The sequence below is a fragment of the Saccostrea echinata genome, unplaced genomic scaffold, assembly GCF_033153115.1.
Source record: "Saccostrea echinata isolate AGI-Se365-2 ecotype Australia unplaced genomic scaffold, CSIRO_AGI_Sech_v1 ptg000041l, whole genome shotgun sequence".
Lineage (NCBI taxonomy): Eukaryota > Metazoa > Mollusca > Bivalvia > Ostreida > Ostreidae > Saccostrea > Saccostrea echinata.
The window spans coordinates 2,752,440-2,766,242 of NW_026889790.1; the positions used below are offsets into that span (position 1 = coordinate 2,752,440).

The following is a 13,803-nucleotide window of genomic DNA, read 5'->3' on the forward strand; positions in this document are numbered from 1 at the left end:
TTTCACTTTAACTAAGAAGTATATAAGTCGTTTGATTTTGGTGTGGTGCACACAAAGTGAAAACAAATTATTTCCCCCATCGAAATTCAATACATCATTTATTTATACCCTATGATACAGTATTTGATATCAATTTTTTTATACTAATCATGTACTATACATAGTAGCGCAATCGGTAGATTTACACCAAAAAAATGCATTAAAAGGGAGGGGAAGTACTTAAAAAAATTGAAATCAATATTCATTTCAGTTATTAGACTTTTGCCTTTAAAATGATCGATAGCAAATAACTTTTCTCTGTACTAATCTGCACTGAGGCAACAGTTATTAAGGTTAACACTTAGCTGTGGAATATTTTAAAGGAAAAAGACTTTTTTTTTAAATTCAAGGACTATCTGCTCTGATTTGTTTTATTCTACCCGATCCTCGCCCCCCTTCCCGACCTCAAAGTCACAACAAACCCATAAGAAATGTTGTTTGAAAAAAGCTAAATCCACGAAGTGCCAAAATCGGCCCAGTCATCAAAATAAATGAAACTTTCTCACATAATACTCTAAGATTTGTATGTTGTAAAACAATTTATATTTTTTAACAATATCTTTTCTGGTTTTAACGAATTTTAGTAAGATGGAATACATTCGTGTAAAGTACATTGATTGTCTCCATCTCGCAATTAAACTAAATCTATTTAAAGCTGGGTACGAATCATATCTTTGCGAATAATTCCGAGAACGGTTTATTCATAACCGAACACACCCAAATTTCATCATAAACTGAGTGAAAAACGTGAAACTCATAAAAGCAAAAACTTTAAACGATTCTTATCCCTTTGTCTTTAAATACGCTCTATAAACATCCACTGAGTAACCTCTTTGATGTCAATTTAATGACAGGCTTGTAAATAAGGTAATTTTTTTACATTGCACATTTGAATGAGGGAAACATATGTGTGTTATCATTGCATATAAGATTTTCTACCGAAATCGCATCAAATTACCTGAATAGTAAAGTTAGTATAGAACAAAACATTTATTTTCTAATTCAGAGCCCATAACAGACAAGTATGAAATTATTACAATAATAAAGAAAAGATATGCCAATGGATAGTATAACAATTTGTAAATGACATTGCTCATTTCAACAATAATATTGTACTATTTCAGTTAAAGGGAATACTATATATAAAACTGTATGGCTACTACAACATGTTATCATTTATGAATTTGCCCACAGAATTAAGAGTTTCTTTGTCTTCAGTATTGAGTAACCAAAAAAGTTTTTGTTCATCATCTAATGCCGAGAAATTTGGAAATTTACTTTTAAGGATTGAAAAATTTCTTTTCTTTGATGATCATATTTTTTAAATGTTATGAGAAAGTGAGTTTCATCATCTACACTGTTAGAATTATATGATATATTAGCCAGCACAGAAATAAATACCCGGCTATACTACATGTATATGTTTTAAATGGGGGGGATTATTTTCAATCTTTAATTATTACAAGTAACTTATAAGGAAAACTGGAATATTGGAGAGGAGGGTCCAGTTAGAATAATCTATTAGTTTCTTGGGACAGACCTCACAAATCTGGTTTGTAAGACAAAATCGTTTGAAAGATGAAACATTCTAGGTCTATATACCCTTCCTGTGGATCTGCCCTTGAATAATACCACAAATGTAATTAATAACTTTTATAATAGATTTAATATACAGTTTAAGTAGTCAGAAAGATTCAAGTTCCCCAAGAGCAAGCCTATTTCCTGAGGTGAAGCTGAGGGAAATAGGCTTGCCCGAGGGGTCAATCCGACATTTATGTAGAGGACAGATTTTGAAATTGGTCCTCATAGGAATTTTTTTTCCACTGGAGTAAAGTTTTTTGCAACCATTTCATGTATTGTATCAAGCATGTCATGTATTGTATTATATTTAAAAATTGTATTCTATTTTGGTTTACAGGTTTTTTGATGTTTTCAAAAAAACTACTATTGTAAGTTGGTGAGTATATATTCAATGCATACAATATAAATCAAAGTGGGTGCTGTAATTCACAGAATAGTGTAATTTGTAGCTTTTAAAAGGCTTTCTGAATCTTAATATATCATCAATGCATGCATTTCTCTCCATCTATAGAATTAAATGGATGAATGGTTTATTTTACCTTAGTTTTAGTGATGGAGTTTCAGCCGATTATCATGGCTGCTGGTCCTGGCAGTAGAATGTCAGACCTCACGTCTAAATGTCCAAAAGCTGCCTTGCTGGTTGGGAATCGACCGATGGTCTGGTACCCAATTAACATACTGGAGAAAGCTGGATTTGAAGGTTGGTAACTTAGATAAGATTATGCTTTGATACAAAGAAGTACTGCTTAGCCATATTAGCTGTGCCCCCGGTCATTTGAAAAATTTGCAGAATTTAATATTTTGACCTCATGCAATAAATGTTTACAGTTTAATTACAAAATTATTTCCTTGTATGTGTCTTGAATCAAATGCATGTTGTTTCAAACAAGATATTTTCTGTAATACTGTCTTTTGATTGTTTCCTTAAAAGGATTATTGCAATCTGTATTTCTTTCCTATAAATTTAAATTTGTGCCTTTTGATGTCTATTCTATATTGTCTTTTTTAATTTTGTAATTCTGATACAGAAGCAATAATTGTTGTGGACAGTGATGACCAAGCGGAGATACAGAGGGTGCTTACCGAGTCCTGCTCAGTTAAGCTTCGCCTGGACTATGTTCCTGTGTCAAATCACGATGTCGGAACTGCAGATGTTCTCAGAGAGATCAGACACAAAATTACGGTACAAACTGTTTGCTTGTCAAGATGATACATCAACAGTAACACAATTTTAAATACTCTGTGACTGTGTGTACAAGTGGTGTATCAAATATAATTACATTGTTTAGCTAACTACTTTATTGTTATATGTACTGTCATTAATTTGTGTTAATGAAATTACAATGTTATTGAATGGGTGGATAGACAAACTGATTTTTTGTTGTTGGTTTTATACAGTATGTGTACTTGTGTGTACTGGTATATTACTTGGGACTACTAAGGATAATGGTCTATTTTGTAATTTCTTCCTGAATTTTTAAATGTAAATGTACCAATAGTAAATTCAAAGATCTATTGAAAGTTTTTGGTTATTTTTTTTTTTTACTTTGACTGTGATCAATTGCTGCTATTTTTAGACAGACCTCCTGATCATCAGCTGTGACCTAATTACTGACATCTCTCTACACAACATTGCCAATCTTCACCGTACCCATGATGCATCACTGACCATGCTTTTATCCCCTCTCCCATCGCAGTTCTATGAGGCAGTAGCCCCAGGAGCCAAGTCCAAGAAACAATTGGGTAAGAGGAGAATTATAGGAATGCTGGTATTTAGAACCAAGATCCCAGGAAAAAAAAATGCCTGAAGATAAAATCTCCTCATTAATGGGAGAATTCCAAGAAACAAAAATCAATATAGTTGAAATTATGAATTTTTATCAACTGCAGAAATTTAGGTGCTTTTTTTTTTCCAGAAAAGGACTTTTTTGGATTTGATGAAAAGGGGGAGAGGATATTATTTACACAATCTGAGGCTGATGTCGATGAAACCATAAGTGTCAAAAAGTCTGTTTTGAAAAAGTAAGCAAGGTCATCTTTAGGAAAACTAAATAAAATATATAGGTACTGATATTTGTGCAGGATACTTATATTTAGAATGACTTTTTTCAGACATCCTTATATGTGTATAAAGTCAGGACTAACAGACTGTCACCTTTATTTAATGAAGAAATGGGTAGTTGATTACCTAGCAGAAAATGAGTAAGCTGTTACAGACATTTCTCTGTTGTTATTAGAAGTTCAGAACTACAGTGTAAAAGGAAACTGATATAAATGTAGTAAAGAATATATATATATTCTTTTTCCCTTAGGTCAATAGCCTACATAAGAACAGAATTAGTTCCCCACCTAGTCAGAAAACAGTTCACTAAGGCAAAGGTCAAGGACAAGTTACCACAGGCCAACCAGTCTGTCCTCTCTGAGACTCAGAAAATGAGTAAGCAATATTTTTCCCAATAATAATTTTTTTGAATTCTCAAGAATAAAAATTTAGAGTTTGTAATATAAAAATTTTAAACTTTGATTTTGGCAGACATATTGAAGTTTTCCTCTGAGGAGGAGTATGCTGCTGATATTCGAGATATGTCATCTTGGAACGATCACCGTGGAGACATGGCAGACTGTTACCATGGAGACAAAATTCGTTGTTATGGTTACATTCAAGATGGAGGGTTATGTATGCGAGTGAATACCATATCATCATACAGTGAAGCTAATCGTCAGGTATGTCCTCACTTTATCCACTGGACTGACATTGTCGTTTTACTGATCATAGTGTATTAAGTTGTCATGTTTTCTACAGATACAGAAGATCTTCACACACACTGGGATTGACAAAGATACCCCCCATCTACACCCCTCTGTGGTCATGGCAGAAAAATCTCAAGTAGGTCAAATTTGATTATCAGTACATGTACCCTATAAGGAGAGGAGGAAAAGGAAGGCAAATGTCCCTAGATGTTTTAAGCCAAATTTTCTTTTTTATTTAAGCTGCCTTCAAGGCGAGTAGCTTGAGATCTAATTCATAATCAGGACTCCACATTAAAATGCTTCTGTGTCCTTGTGTCTATCCTTCTTCAACCAGTGTTTTCCCTAAGAACTGGCTATCAGCCAAATTGTCCACTTCAGTTGTAGGGCTGTGTCAATATATCGATTAATCAATACGTATCGAATATTCAGGAATGTATCGTGTCGAAAAATATTTTCTAATACGTATCAGGCAGGCAGTTTTTCTTATAATTCTGTGAAAAAGTTGGGAATTTCAGTCCCCAAAGGTTATTTTTAACTGTTTTGAATTCAAAATGATCAATAGTGAAATAAACATTAAGGAGATAGCACATCTTAAATAACTATTACAAAATACATAGACAGCTATATTTTAACATGTTAGTTTTACAATCATTAAAAGTTTGAATTTGAAGTGTACTTTGTAAAGACAGTGAGACATGAACTTCCAATTTGGTAATAAAACACCCAGTTTTTATCAAATCTATGGATTAATTGATATACAAGACTTTTTTGATAGACTTGTTAAAGAATCCAATGTATTGCATATCGCTTCATAAAATATTGTATCGTATCGTATCGAAATATTTTGCTCAATACGCAGCCCTATTCAGTTGATAAATATGCCACTTTGAAATAAAAAAAAAATGAAAATTTAATTATTGTAAGATCCACAGAGATTTGTCATAAACTTCAACCCAAGCCTGTTACAATTGATCTCTATCCCTTTACTTTGAAATAAAGGGAAAACACTGGTCAACAGTTTTATGTGATGTGATAACTTGAATGTCTTTCAATCTACTGACATATATTTACTATGTAAGTGGACTGTGGAAGATGGTTCAAGCAAGACACCAACAGATTTAATAGTTATTTGGTCATTGGTCAGAGTCAAAATTTATTTTTATGACCATTTTAATGCAATAACTTGGATACTTTTTTAACCAACAGTCATTATATTTACTAACAAATAGATTTAAGTAAACATACGTGTATATCTTTGTTTAAGTGTCACTTCAATAAAGATTAAAACCAAAATGATGAAGGTTTTTATATGTACCATTAGTCCATTACACATTTTAGTAATGCAATAACTCAGATATTTTTTAACTTAAAATCTCTAATTTGATTTCAAAGATTGTGTCAAAAGTAGGGTAAAAATTCAATACAATGAGGACCATTGTAATAAATATTTTGAAATTGTGAAATGTTAAGCCCAGGCACAAAATTATATTACACCAGTATGCTTCAACTTGAAACTTTGAAGAATCAAACTTTTATCATTATATTCAGTCACAGTGTTATGTATCTAGTCTCTTTATGTTGAATTGTTTTGTAGGTTGGATCTGACTGCTTGGTTGCTGAGGGTACACAAATTGGAGAGAAGGTTTCAGTAAAACGTTCTGTGATTGGTCGACATTGTAAGATCGGGGATCGTGTCAGAATCACTAATTCCACATTACTAGATAATGTTATTGTTGAGGAGGGGTGAGTTTAATGAAGAATATCAACAAAAGCACACCAACTATACCAATGCTTATGGAATTCTTTTTGTAATTAGCATTTACTCATCAGGGGAATTAAGTGGGATGGGTCATGGAAAAGGGGTTTGCCATGATTGTCTGTATTGATAATGAGAAAGTATTGATAAACAGTCTTTGACCTTGAATGAAATGAGAACATTTTCTACTAGAGGATAGGTGAACATTTTTTTTTCAGGTATTGCAAAATAATAAGAGTGATTATGAAATGTTTTAGCCTATGAACAAATTAATTTTGAAGGGTGTTTGCTCATAAATTCATTATGGAATATTTGAAAAATGTACAGTATTGCTTGAAGCATTTAACCATTATAACATGAAAATAAGTAAAAGAATTCTGTCATGACAATAAGACAAGTTTTCAGAAAATAAGGTCAGCATGGTAATATTATTTCAATCAGTCAGAATGGAGAAACATATCTAAATATTAAAAACTCTTACTTGGCACAAAGATTGCCTATAAACCAGTGGGACTCTGAACAAAGAATGTGTGGAGAAGGTCAGGGCTTCACAGGTACAAAATTTTTGTGTGATCCCTAGCTCAATTATGAAGGGATTTATATTGAACCTTATACTACATCTACATAGCTCAACTGATTTTTGAGAATGTCAAGGTCATAGATTTTAGCATTATACATTTTAAATATGATTTTCATCTCACCTCAACAAAGATGGGAGAGCCTATGTAACATCCTTGGTATCCCAGGTTAAAGTTTTTGAAGCAGATTTTTTTTTTCAAAGTACATCTGTCCCCTATATTGATCAGTGATACATGGATGATGCATTTAGTCAGGTTTTAGATGCTGGTTTTTCAGCCAATATTTCCCATAAAAATGACCAGGGTAATGTTTTTGGAGCAAGTTAAATTTTTTGGGGCAGGTCTTATTTCCATGTAACTATAAGATCTATGTTGACCAAACTTGCATAGATGATACATCTAGGGATGCACACTACCAGACCTGCCTCAAATACTGGATTTGACCTACATTTTCCAGATGAGTGACCAGCTCAAATATTTTTGAAGCAGGTTCATTCTAGTGTGACCTCAAGCCCTACAGAGATGAAACTTGCATGGATGATACATATATGAATTTACACTCCCAGGGCATTTCTGATGCTGGACCTGACCTACATTTTCCAGATATTAATTTAACAGATTTTAGTTTTTGGAGCAGATTCATTGGCATGTAACATAAGCCCTACCATGACAAACTTGCATGAATGATGTATCTAGGAATGCACACTACCAGACTTGGTGTGGATGCTGGATTTGACCCTGCATTTTCTAGATAAGTAATCAGGGTAAAGTTTTTGGAGCAAGTTCATTCCCAGGTTACTGTAATCTCTACCATGACAAACTTGTGTGAATGATGTATCTAGGAATGCACGCTACCAGACTTGGTGTGGATGCTGGATTTGACCCTACATTTTCTAGATAAGTAATCAGGGTAAAGTTTTTGGAGCAAGTTCATTCCCAGGTTACTGTAATCTCTACCATAACAAACTTGCAGGGATGATGCATCTAGGGATGCACACTACCAGACTTGATTCAGATACTGAATCTGACATTTTCCAGGTGTTTGGCAAAAAAAGTATGGGGAGCAAGTCCATACCCAACTACATGTAAATAAAAATCTGGCTTAGATGAAACTTGCATAAATGTAGCACACTACCAGAACATTTGTTCAGTGTAGGACTTTGCTTTATTTAAAGATAACATTTGTTGAGATGAGCTATGTCATCTTTGATTACTTATGTTTTATGGTGCAAGAATTGTAGAAGCTCATGTTAAACGACAGTTTGCTACTGGCTTAAGTGCGTGTCATTCCTCCGATTAAAGGTCACTGACAGTAGAAAATTCTTTTGAAAATTATACCTAACATATGGTGTTTTGTGACCAGAGGAAGTGTAGTGATTCCATACCCAGATGTACATGTAGGTTATTTAGAAAAGGTTGAGTTGTTTTTAGACATACAACTTTAGTTCATGCTTTAATCTTGTAATGCAGGGATTGTAATTTGTTGGATAAATTCAATAGAAGATAAGTTTTGTAAATATGAAGAAATTATAGCTTTGTCAAGGAGTAGGAGAAAAATTAATGATGCATTCTAATTTTATTGTCATAAGCCCCATGTAGATTGCATCAATTTTAATACCTCTAGTTGTTTGACTTTTATACATGCACATACATTCATACATGGACCTAAAAAGTTGAAATCGTTATATAGTTGAACTTCCGTATCTCGAACACTGATATCTCGAGTACCATGGATATGTCGAAGTGATTTGGAAGTCCCAGCCACTTATTCTTTAAGTATTTTACCCCTGATATCTTGAACCCTCGGATATCTTGAAGTTTTTCTTGGTCCCATTGGGTTCCATCCTAACAACATCAGGGGCCCTGAGTCAACATGTTGCTGTTGGACCCATAAAAATTTCATTTGATATCTTTGGGCTTGCTTCTCTGATTGAGAAGCACCAATCAAATTGAAGTAGACAGATAATATAAACAGAAAGGAATCAGTTGACACCTAAAATACACGTGTTATGCATTGTTTATCACTGAAAGGCTTAATGTGATTAGTTGAGAGATAAGAAAAACAATCAAGATTTGTAATTTTCCCGAAAGACATCACTGCAGTCAGCCCGCATATATTGATTGATTTGCTGGGGTCCAATGGCAATGTGTTGACTCAGGACCCTGATGTTGTGAGGATGATCAAGTTTGAGATTAGATAATGAGGTTTGACTGTATTTGATTAATGACATTACTTGGCACGTACTTGCATAGCAAAAATAGAGAATCACAGAGAAATGTTTAATTTTTTAGCTGCAATATACAGGGGAGCATCATAAGTCGGAGGAGCGTGATCCGAGATAAATGTGAAATCACCAACTGTCTGGTTGGGCCTGGTCAACAACTCAACACCATGGGTAGGTCTCACAGAGTCCAACGAAACACAGCTGGTTTTAAGTTTCATACTGTTGTTGATACATTACAATGTTGCTGACAAACAAGAAATTCATTATTTAAGGAATCACTGTCTAGTTAGTAGAGTATGCCAGGGCATCAACGATAGTTGGAAACGTGGGATAATTTGCATAACGGGCGAAGCCATTTCATTGTGAAATAAAATTGTAAATTTAGATTTAAAAAATGTAGACTAATAGATTTAAATTACACGAGGCCTCACGTGTCAATTTCAATAGTCCCGCCCACTGACGTCAAACACAAAGACAGCCGCACAAGAATTACATGCATATTAGGCCTTCTTAGCTCCTGACCTTTCGCTTGGCAAACTTTGCATTCCGTTAGAATGATCAAGAAATCAACTCTCCTAACTTTCAAAGAATTATCACAGAGAAAACAAATAGAAATGGAAATATTTACAAATAAAATACAAGCAGAAATGAAAATAATATTTTTATTGGTATGAAATTCAATGTTAACAATTAAATACCATAAGAAAAAAACTTTTTATTGGAATGATTTGTTTCAGGTAAATACACCAATGAAGTGATTGTAGACACAGTGGACATTTAAGAAGAAGGCACTACATTTGATGCTGATGTTGTGTATAATAGTAAAATAATTCACTTGTATACTGTTGTTTTTCTCGTTATATAATCCAACTGAAGCACACATTTACATGTACATGTACTATGTACCAGGAGTCTGATTTATAAAATAAAAAAAATGTCCCGATATATTGGCAATAAAGAAAGCTTAGCTTACATCACCAACTAAAAAGATCAGCAGATATACCGGTACTCTTGTTACCATAGTTAATAGAACATACTACACATCATAAATGTGGAAGATCCACCACAAAATAGTGATTTTTTTTTGTTTATGCTGTAATGGTTTTTTGCATATTCAAGTGCAAAGACATGCAGTTTCAAATGTGTAGAAATTTTTTGACACACGTTAAGAATGCTGTTTAATAAGCACAGTAATACATATATATAATATAATATATATAATACATATATATATATATATATATATATATATATATATATATATATATATATCAGCAGTGGATATATTTGATCACCTCTGTAGATAGATCTGAGTACACCTCAGGTATAATTTGTTTCAGTTGTGTAACCACCACATGACAAGTTATGAACGAGGGAGAATTAAGCAATGGTTGGCCAGTGGTGGCTGCCATTTTGAGTCTTTTAAGTTCAGTAAAAATGATTTGTAAGTTAGTCCATCAAGGTTTTTTCCATTATGACTTTTTCTCTCAAGATACATTCCTGAAATTGTAAAATTAAAAAAAAAATTACTTTTTCAAAGAATACTAAACATTTTATACTGCTTTATAAATAAGTTACTAATGAACATGGGGAAAATTAACTATATAGGATGCCTATTTGCCTTTGGTTGTATGAACATCAAATTTAGAACTTTAACTTTAGTGGTCATGTTTTATCATTGAAAGAGAATTAAATTGTGCATGTTTAAATTGTGCACTGTCCTTGTACAGAAGTCTTTGGTCTTAAATACCGAGATCTTCACGTGGGGGGAGGGATATGCTTCTTTTCCAGTCTGGTTCTTCTATGAATAGTAGCTCTCGGACAGCTTTAGTAATGGTCTGCAAAATAAGCATCAGTGCCAGTAATGATACTATAAGTAGCTATTCAAATACAAGTACTTCATTGTTTAATTGCCAGAAGTCTTAAGGATTTATATTGGTCTGGGACCTGGTCTCTAAAAAAATTTGAAATAGTAATGTAACAGTTGATGGATATTTATTTACTTCTTTAGCTCACCTGAGCCAAAATCTCAGGTGAGCTTTTCTGATTAAAGAATGCCCATCATCTGTCTGTCTGTCCATCTGTAAACATTTTGCATTTCTTACTTCTTTTCCAGAACCACTAGGCCAATTTCCAACAAACTTGTCACAAATCATTCCTTAGGAAGTTTTTATATGAAGGTCTGCACCCTCTCTTTCAAGGGGAGAATAAGAATTAAATAATAAAAAAATTGATGACATTATTTAATAATCTCTAATAACCAATAGGCCAGATAAGACACTTATCTCAATGCTTCTTTTTACAATATATATTTAAATTTTTTCATCCCCCCCCCCCCCCCCAACAAACCTCCTGCCTAGGATGGGGCCATAGTAAGGGATCTCAGATTTACAGTTTTGTCTGGCATCGTAGTTGTAAAATTATGACATTTTCATCTTCTTCTCCAGAACCACTCTGCCAATTTCAACCAGACTTGTCACAAAGCATCTCTGGGTGAAGCGGATTTAACTTTGTTCAAATGAATAGCAATGGCCTCTTTCAAGGGGAGATAATTTAGGAATAGTAAAAAATTCATGGCATCTTTTGAAAATCGCAAGAAAATATGGGTCAGAAAAGACAAAACTTATGTGAAAGCTTTATTACATAGTGTAGATTCAATTTTGTTCAAATCATGACCTCGGGGGGTAGGGCGGGGCCACAATGGGCAATCAAAGTTCAACATAGGAATGTATAGGAACAATCTTTAAAAAATCTCAAGAACAAGAAAGCCATTATTAGTCATTTTTATACGGAAACACCCTCAGGTAGTGTACATTCAAGTTGTTCAAATCATGACTGTCTAGGGTAGGGTGGGGCCACAATAGATGATCAAAGTGTTACATTGTAATATAAGGAAATAAACTTGAAATTTCAAGATCAGCAAAGCCAAGGTTCATCATATTTATAAGGAAGCATCTTCAGGTAGTGTAGATTCAAGTTTCTTCAAATCATGACCACTGGGAGTAGGGTGAGGCCACAATGGGCTATCAAAGTTTTACATAGGAATATATATGAAAAATCTGCTGCTGAAGAACAGCAAGGCAATAGTGGGATTCAGGTGAGTGTGATGGCCCATGGGCCTCTTGTTTCAAATTACGTCCCCTGGGACAAGTGTTGGGCCACAATAAAGAATCAAGGTTTTACATAGAAATACATACTAGGGAAAAATATTTTAAAAATTTACTCCTCAAGAGCAACAGATCCATAATTATTGATATTTATATGCAAGCATTCTTAGGAAGTACAGATTCAAGTTTGTTCAAATCATGGCTTCCAGGGGTACCCAAAGGGGTATAGTGGGGCTACAGTATGGGTCAAATATTTTTATAAGAATATAGAGGGAGAGAAAATCTTTTACAAATATTATCCTCAAGAATATCTGGGCCAATATGACTCATGAAAATAAACAGGATTGCACCTGGCATGTAAAAAAATATTTACTTGAAAATTACACATACAACTATATAGGCTTGAATAATTTAATTAATTCACTGGGAGCAAACCTTCCCCCTCAGCTCTTGTGAACTAAACTGAAATGTCATCTATTAAGTTGAAAATGACTAGTGTGTAGTGAATTACCACAGTTGAACTTTGTTATCTCGAACACCAATATTAATATAAGTTGCATACCAGGGATATGTCAAAGTGTGTTAATTATTAATCACAACCACTTTTTCTTCATGTTTTTTTTACCTCTTTATCTTGAATACTTGGATATTTTCAAAGTTTGATCTTAGTCCTATTGAGTTCTAGATAACGAGGTTTGATTGTATTTCCCTTTCCACTGTAAATTGTATCCTAGATTGCATACAGGATGCCATAGAAGGATGTGGAGTTTACCTTAATGTGTTGAAAGTCTGTGATTCCAATGTTCGGTAGCTGAGAGGCCTCTAAGGTAATTAGTTTTCTCCCATCAATAAGATTACTGGTGATGCAGGACTAGAAAGGAATCGCCAGATTAATTTGTGTCTGATAGATTACTGATAGGTACTTTTACAGAGAACATTTTTTAAAAATCGTTCGTACAAATTAGATATCACCTATAATATCAATTCATAGACAAGTCCTGGCAATATATAGCATAACCCAAACAGTGCAGGTCATACTGTTTAATTTGATAATCCTACTTTCCTAACGCGACATCTACAAGTAACTTGTCAGTATATAGCTTTAATTACTGAATCATTTTTGGTCATACTGTGTAATTTGGAAATCCTATTTTCTCTATCCATTCTGCCACTTTCTCCACAGACCAGTATAAACAGGGTGGAACATTGTCGTCCTTTAAATCCTCAATCGCACTCTCCATCGTCGACATTACTGTTTACGAATTACGTTTCCAAGGATAACACTAGTTATCGTTCTTAGAGCACTTGCTTCCGTTTTTAGATCCCGATCCCGATGTCTGAGTTATCCGTCGAGGAGATTTGAGGGGATTTTATAAACATTTTTATGCTTATTTACGTTTGTCGTCACTTTTCAAAACAGATAAGCAATAGACTATTGCACGGTAATTCCTTGCCAAAAATGTTCTTACAATGTTTTGTGCTACAGAAGTTTGTTCTAATTCACGACTTTTCTAAAATATAAACCTTCATGTGTAATTCGCAAAGTCACTAATGAGAACATGCACAATCATTCCTCTCTATTTAACCCTTGCACGAAAATATGATTAAAAAAAGACTGAAGCTACAATAACAAATCACCGATCAAGCAAGGTACTTTTTCTTTATTTAAATTATCGGATATCTTTTTTTTTTCAAACTATGTGCACAATTTATTTATTTTTTATAGCAGAAATTTCTAATGGAAGCTACTTTCATCTCGTAGAAAA

At 33.7% G+C, this 13,803-nt stretch overlaps 2 protein-coding genes across 3 annotated transcripts; one reads left to right on the forward strand and one right to left on the reverse strand.

Moving 5' to 3' along the window:
* Positions 1–771: 771 nt before the first annotated feature.
* On the forward strand, positions 772–9,770 carry LOC133200756 (translation initiation factor eIF-2B subunit gamma-like). 2 transcript variants are annotated; one of them, XM_061336540.1, is made up of 13 exons: positions 772–906; positions 1,958–1,996; positions 2,165–2,320; positions 2,649–2,803; positions 3,198–3,363; positions 3,537–3,642; positions 3,733–3,822; positions 3,933–4,057; positions 4,154–4,344; positions 4,424–4,507; positions 5,966–6,114; positions 8,998–9,101; positions 9,668–9,770. In XM_061336540.1, the coding sequence occupies exons 3-13, from the start codon at positions 2,173–2,175 to the stop codon at positions 9,709–9,711; spliced, it is 1,362 nt and encodes a 453-aa protein (XP_061192524.1). In that variant the 5' UTR covers positions 772–906; positions 1,958–1,996; positions 2,165–2,172; the 3' UTR covers positions 9,712–9,770. The 2 variants fall into 2 exon arrangements, with proteins under 2 accessions (XP_061192524.1, XP_061192525.1); XM_061336541.1 differs by lacking the exon at positions 1,958–1,996.
* Positions 9,771–10,209: 439 nt separating this feature from the next.
* On the reverse strand, positions 10,210–13,392 carry LOC133200757 (sterile alpha motif domain-containing protein 15-like). Its single transcript, XM_061336543.1, has 4 exons — positions 13,168–13,392; positions 12,810–12,908; positions 10,681–10,768; positions 10,210–10,430 (listed from the first exon to the last, which is right to left on the reverse strand). Exons 1-4 carry the CDS (start codon positions 13,285–13,287, stop codon positions 10,294–10,296), a joined length of 444 nt encoding a protein of 147 aa, XP_061192527.1. The 5' UTR covers positions 13,288–13,392; the 3' UTR covers positions 10,210–10,293.
* Between the last annotated feature and the right edge of the window lie 411 nt (positions 13,393–13,803).

What these genes read in the sequence shown, in the direction of transcription:
- LOC133200756 (XM_061336540.1), top strand. Translation starts at nt 2,173, where the DNA reads ATGGAGTTTCAGCCGATTATCATGGCTGCTGGTCCTGGCAGTAGAATG. An exon ending in GGAGAAAGCTGGATTTGAAG is followed by an intron (nt 2,321 to 2,648) that starts GTTGGTAACTTA and finishes ATTCTGATACAG; the next exon opens with AAGCAATAATTGTTGTGGAC. An exon ending in CTCTGAGACTCAGAAAATGA is followed by an intron (nt 4,058 to 4,153) that starts GTAAGCAATATT and finishes TGATTTTGGCAG; the next exon opens with ACATATTGAAGTTTTCCTCT.
- LOC133200757 (XM_061336543.1), bottom strand. Translation starts at nt 13,287, where the DNA reads ATGTCGACGATGGAGAGTGCGATTGAGGATTTAAAGGACGACAATGTT. An exon ending in CAGACTTTCAACACATTAAG is followed by an intron (nt 10,769 to 12,809) that starts GTAAACTCCACA and finishes CTTATTTTGCAG; the next exon opens with ACCATTACTAAAGCTGTCCG. An exon ending in CCCCCCACGTGAAGATCTCG is followed by an intron (nt 10,431 to 10,680) that starts GTATTTAAGACC and finishes TTACAATTTCAG; the next exon opens with GAATGTATCTTGAGAGAAAA.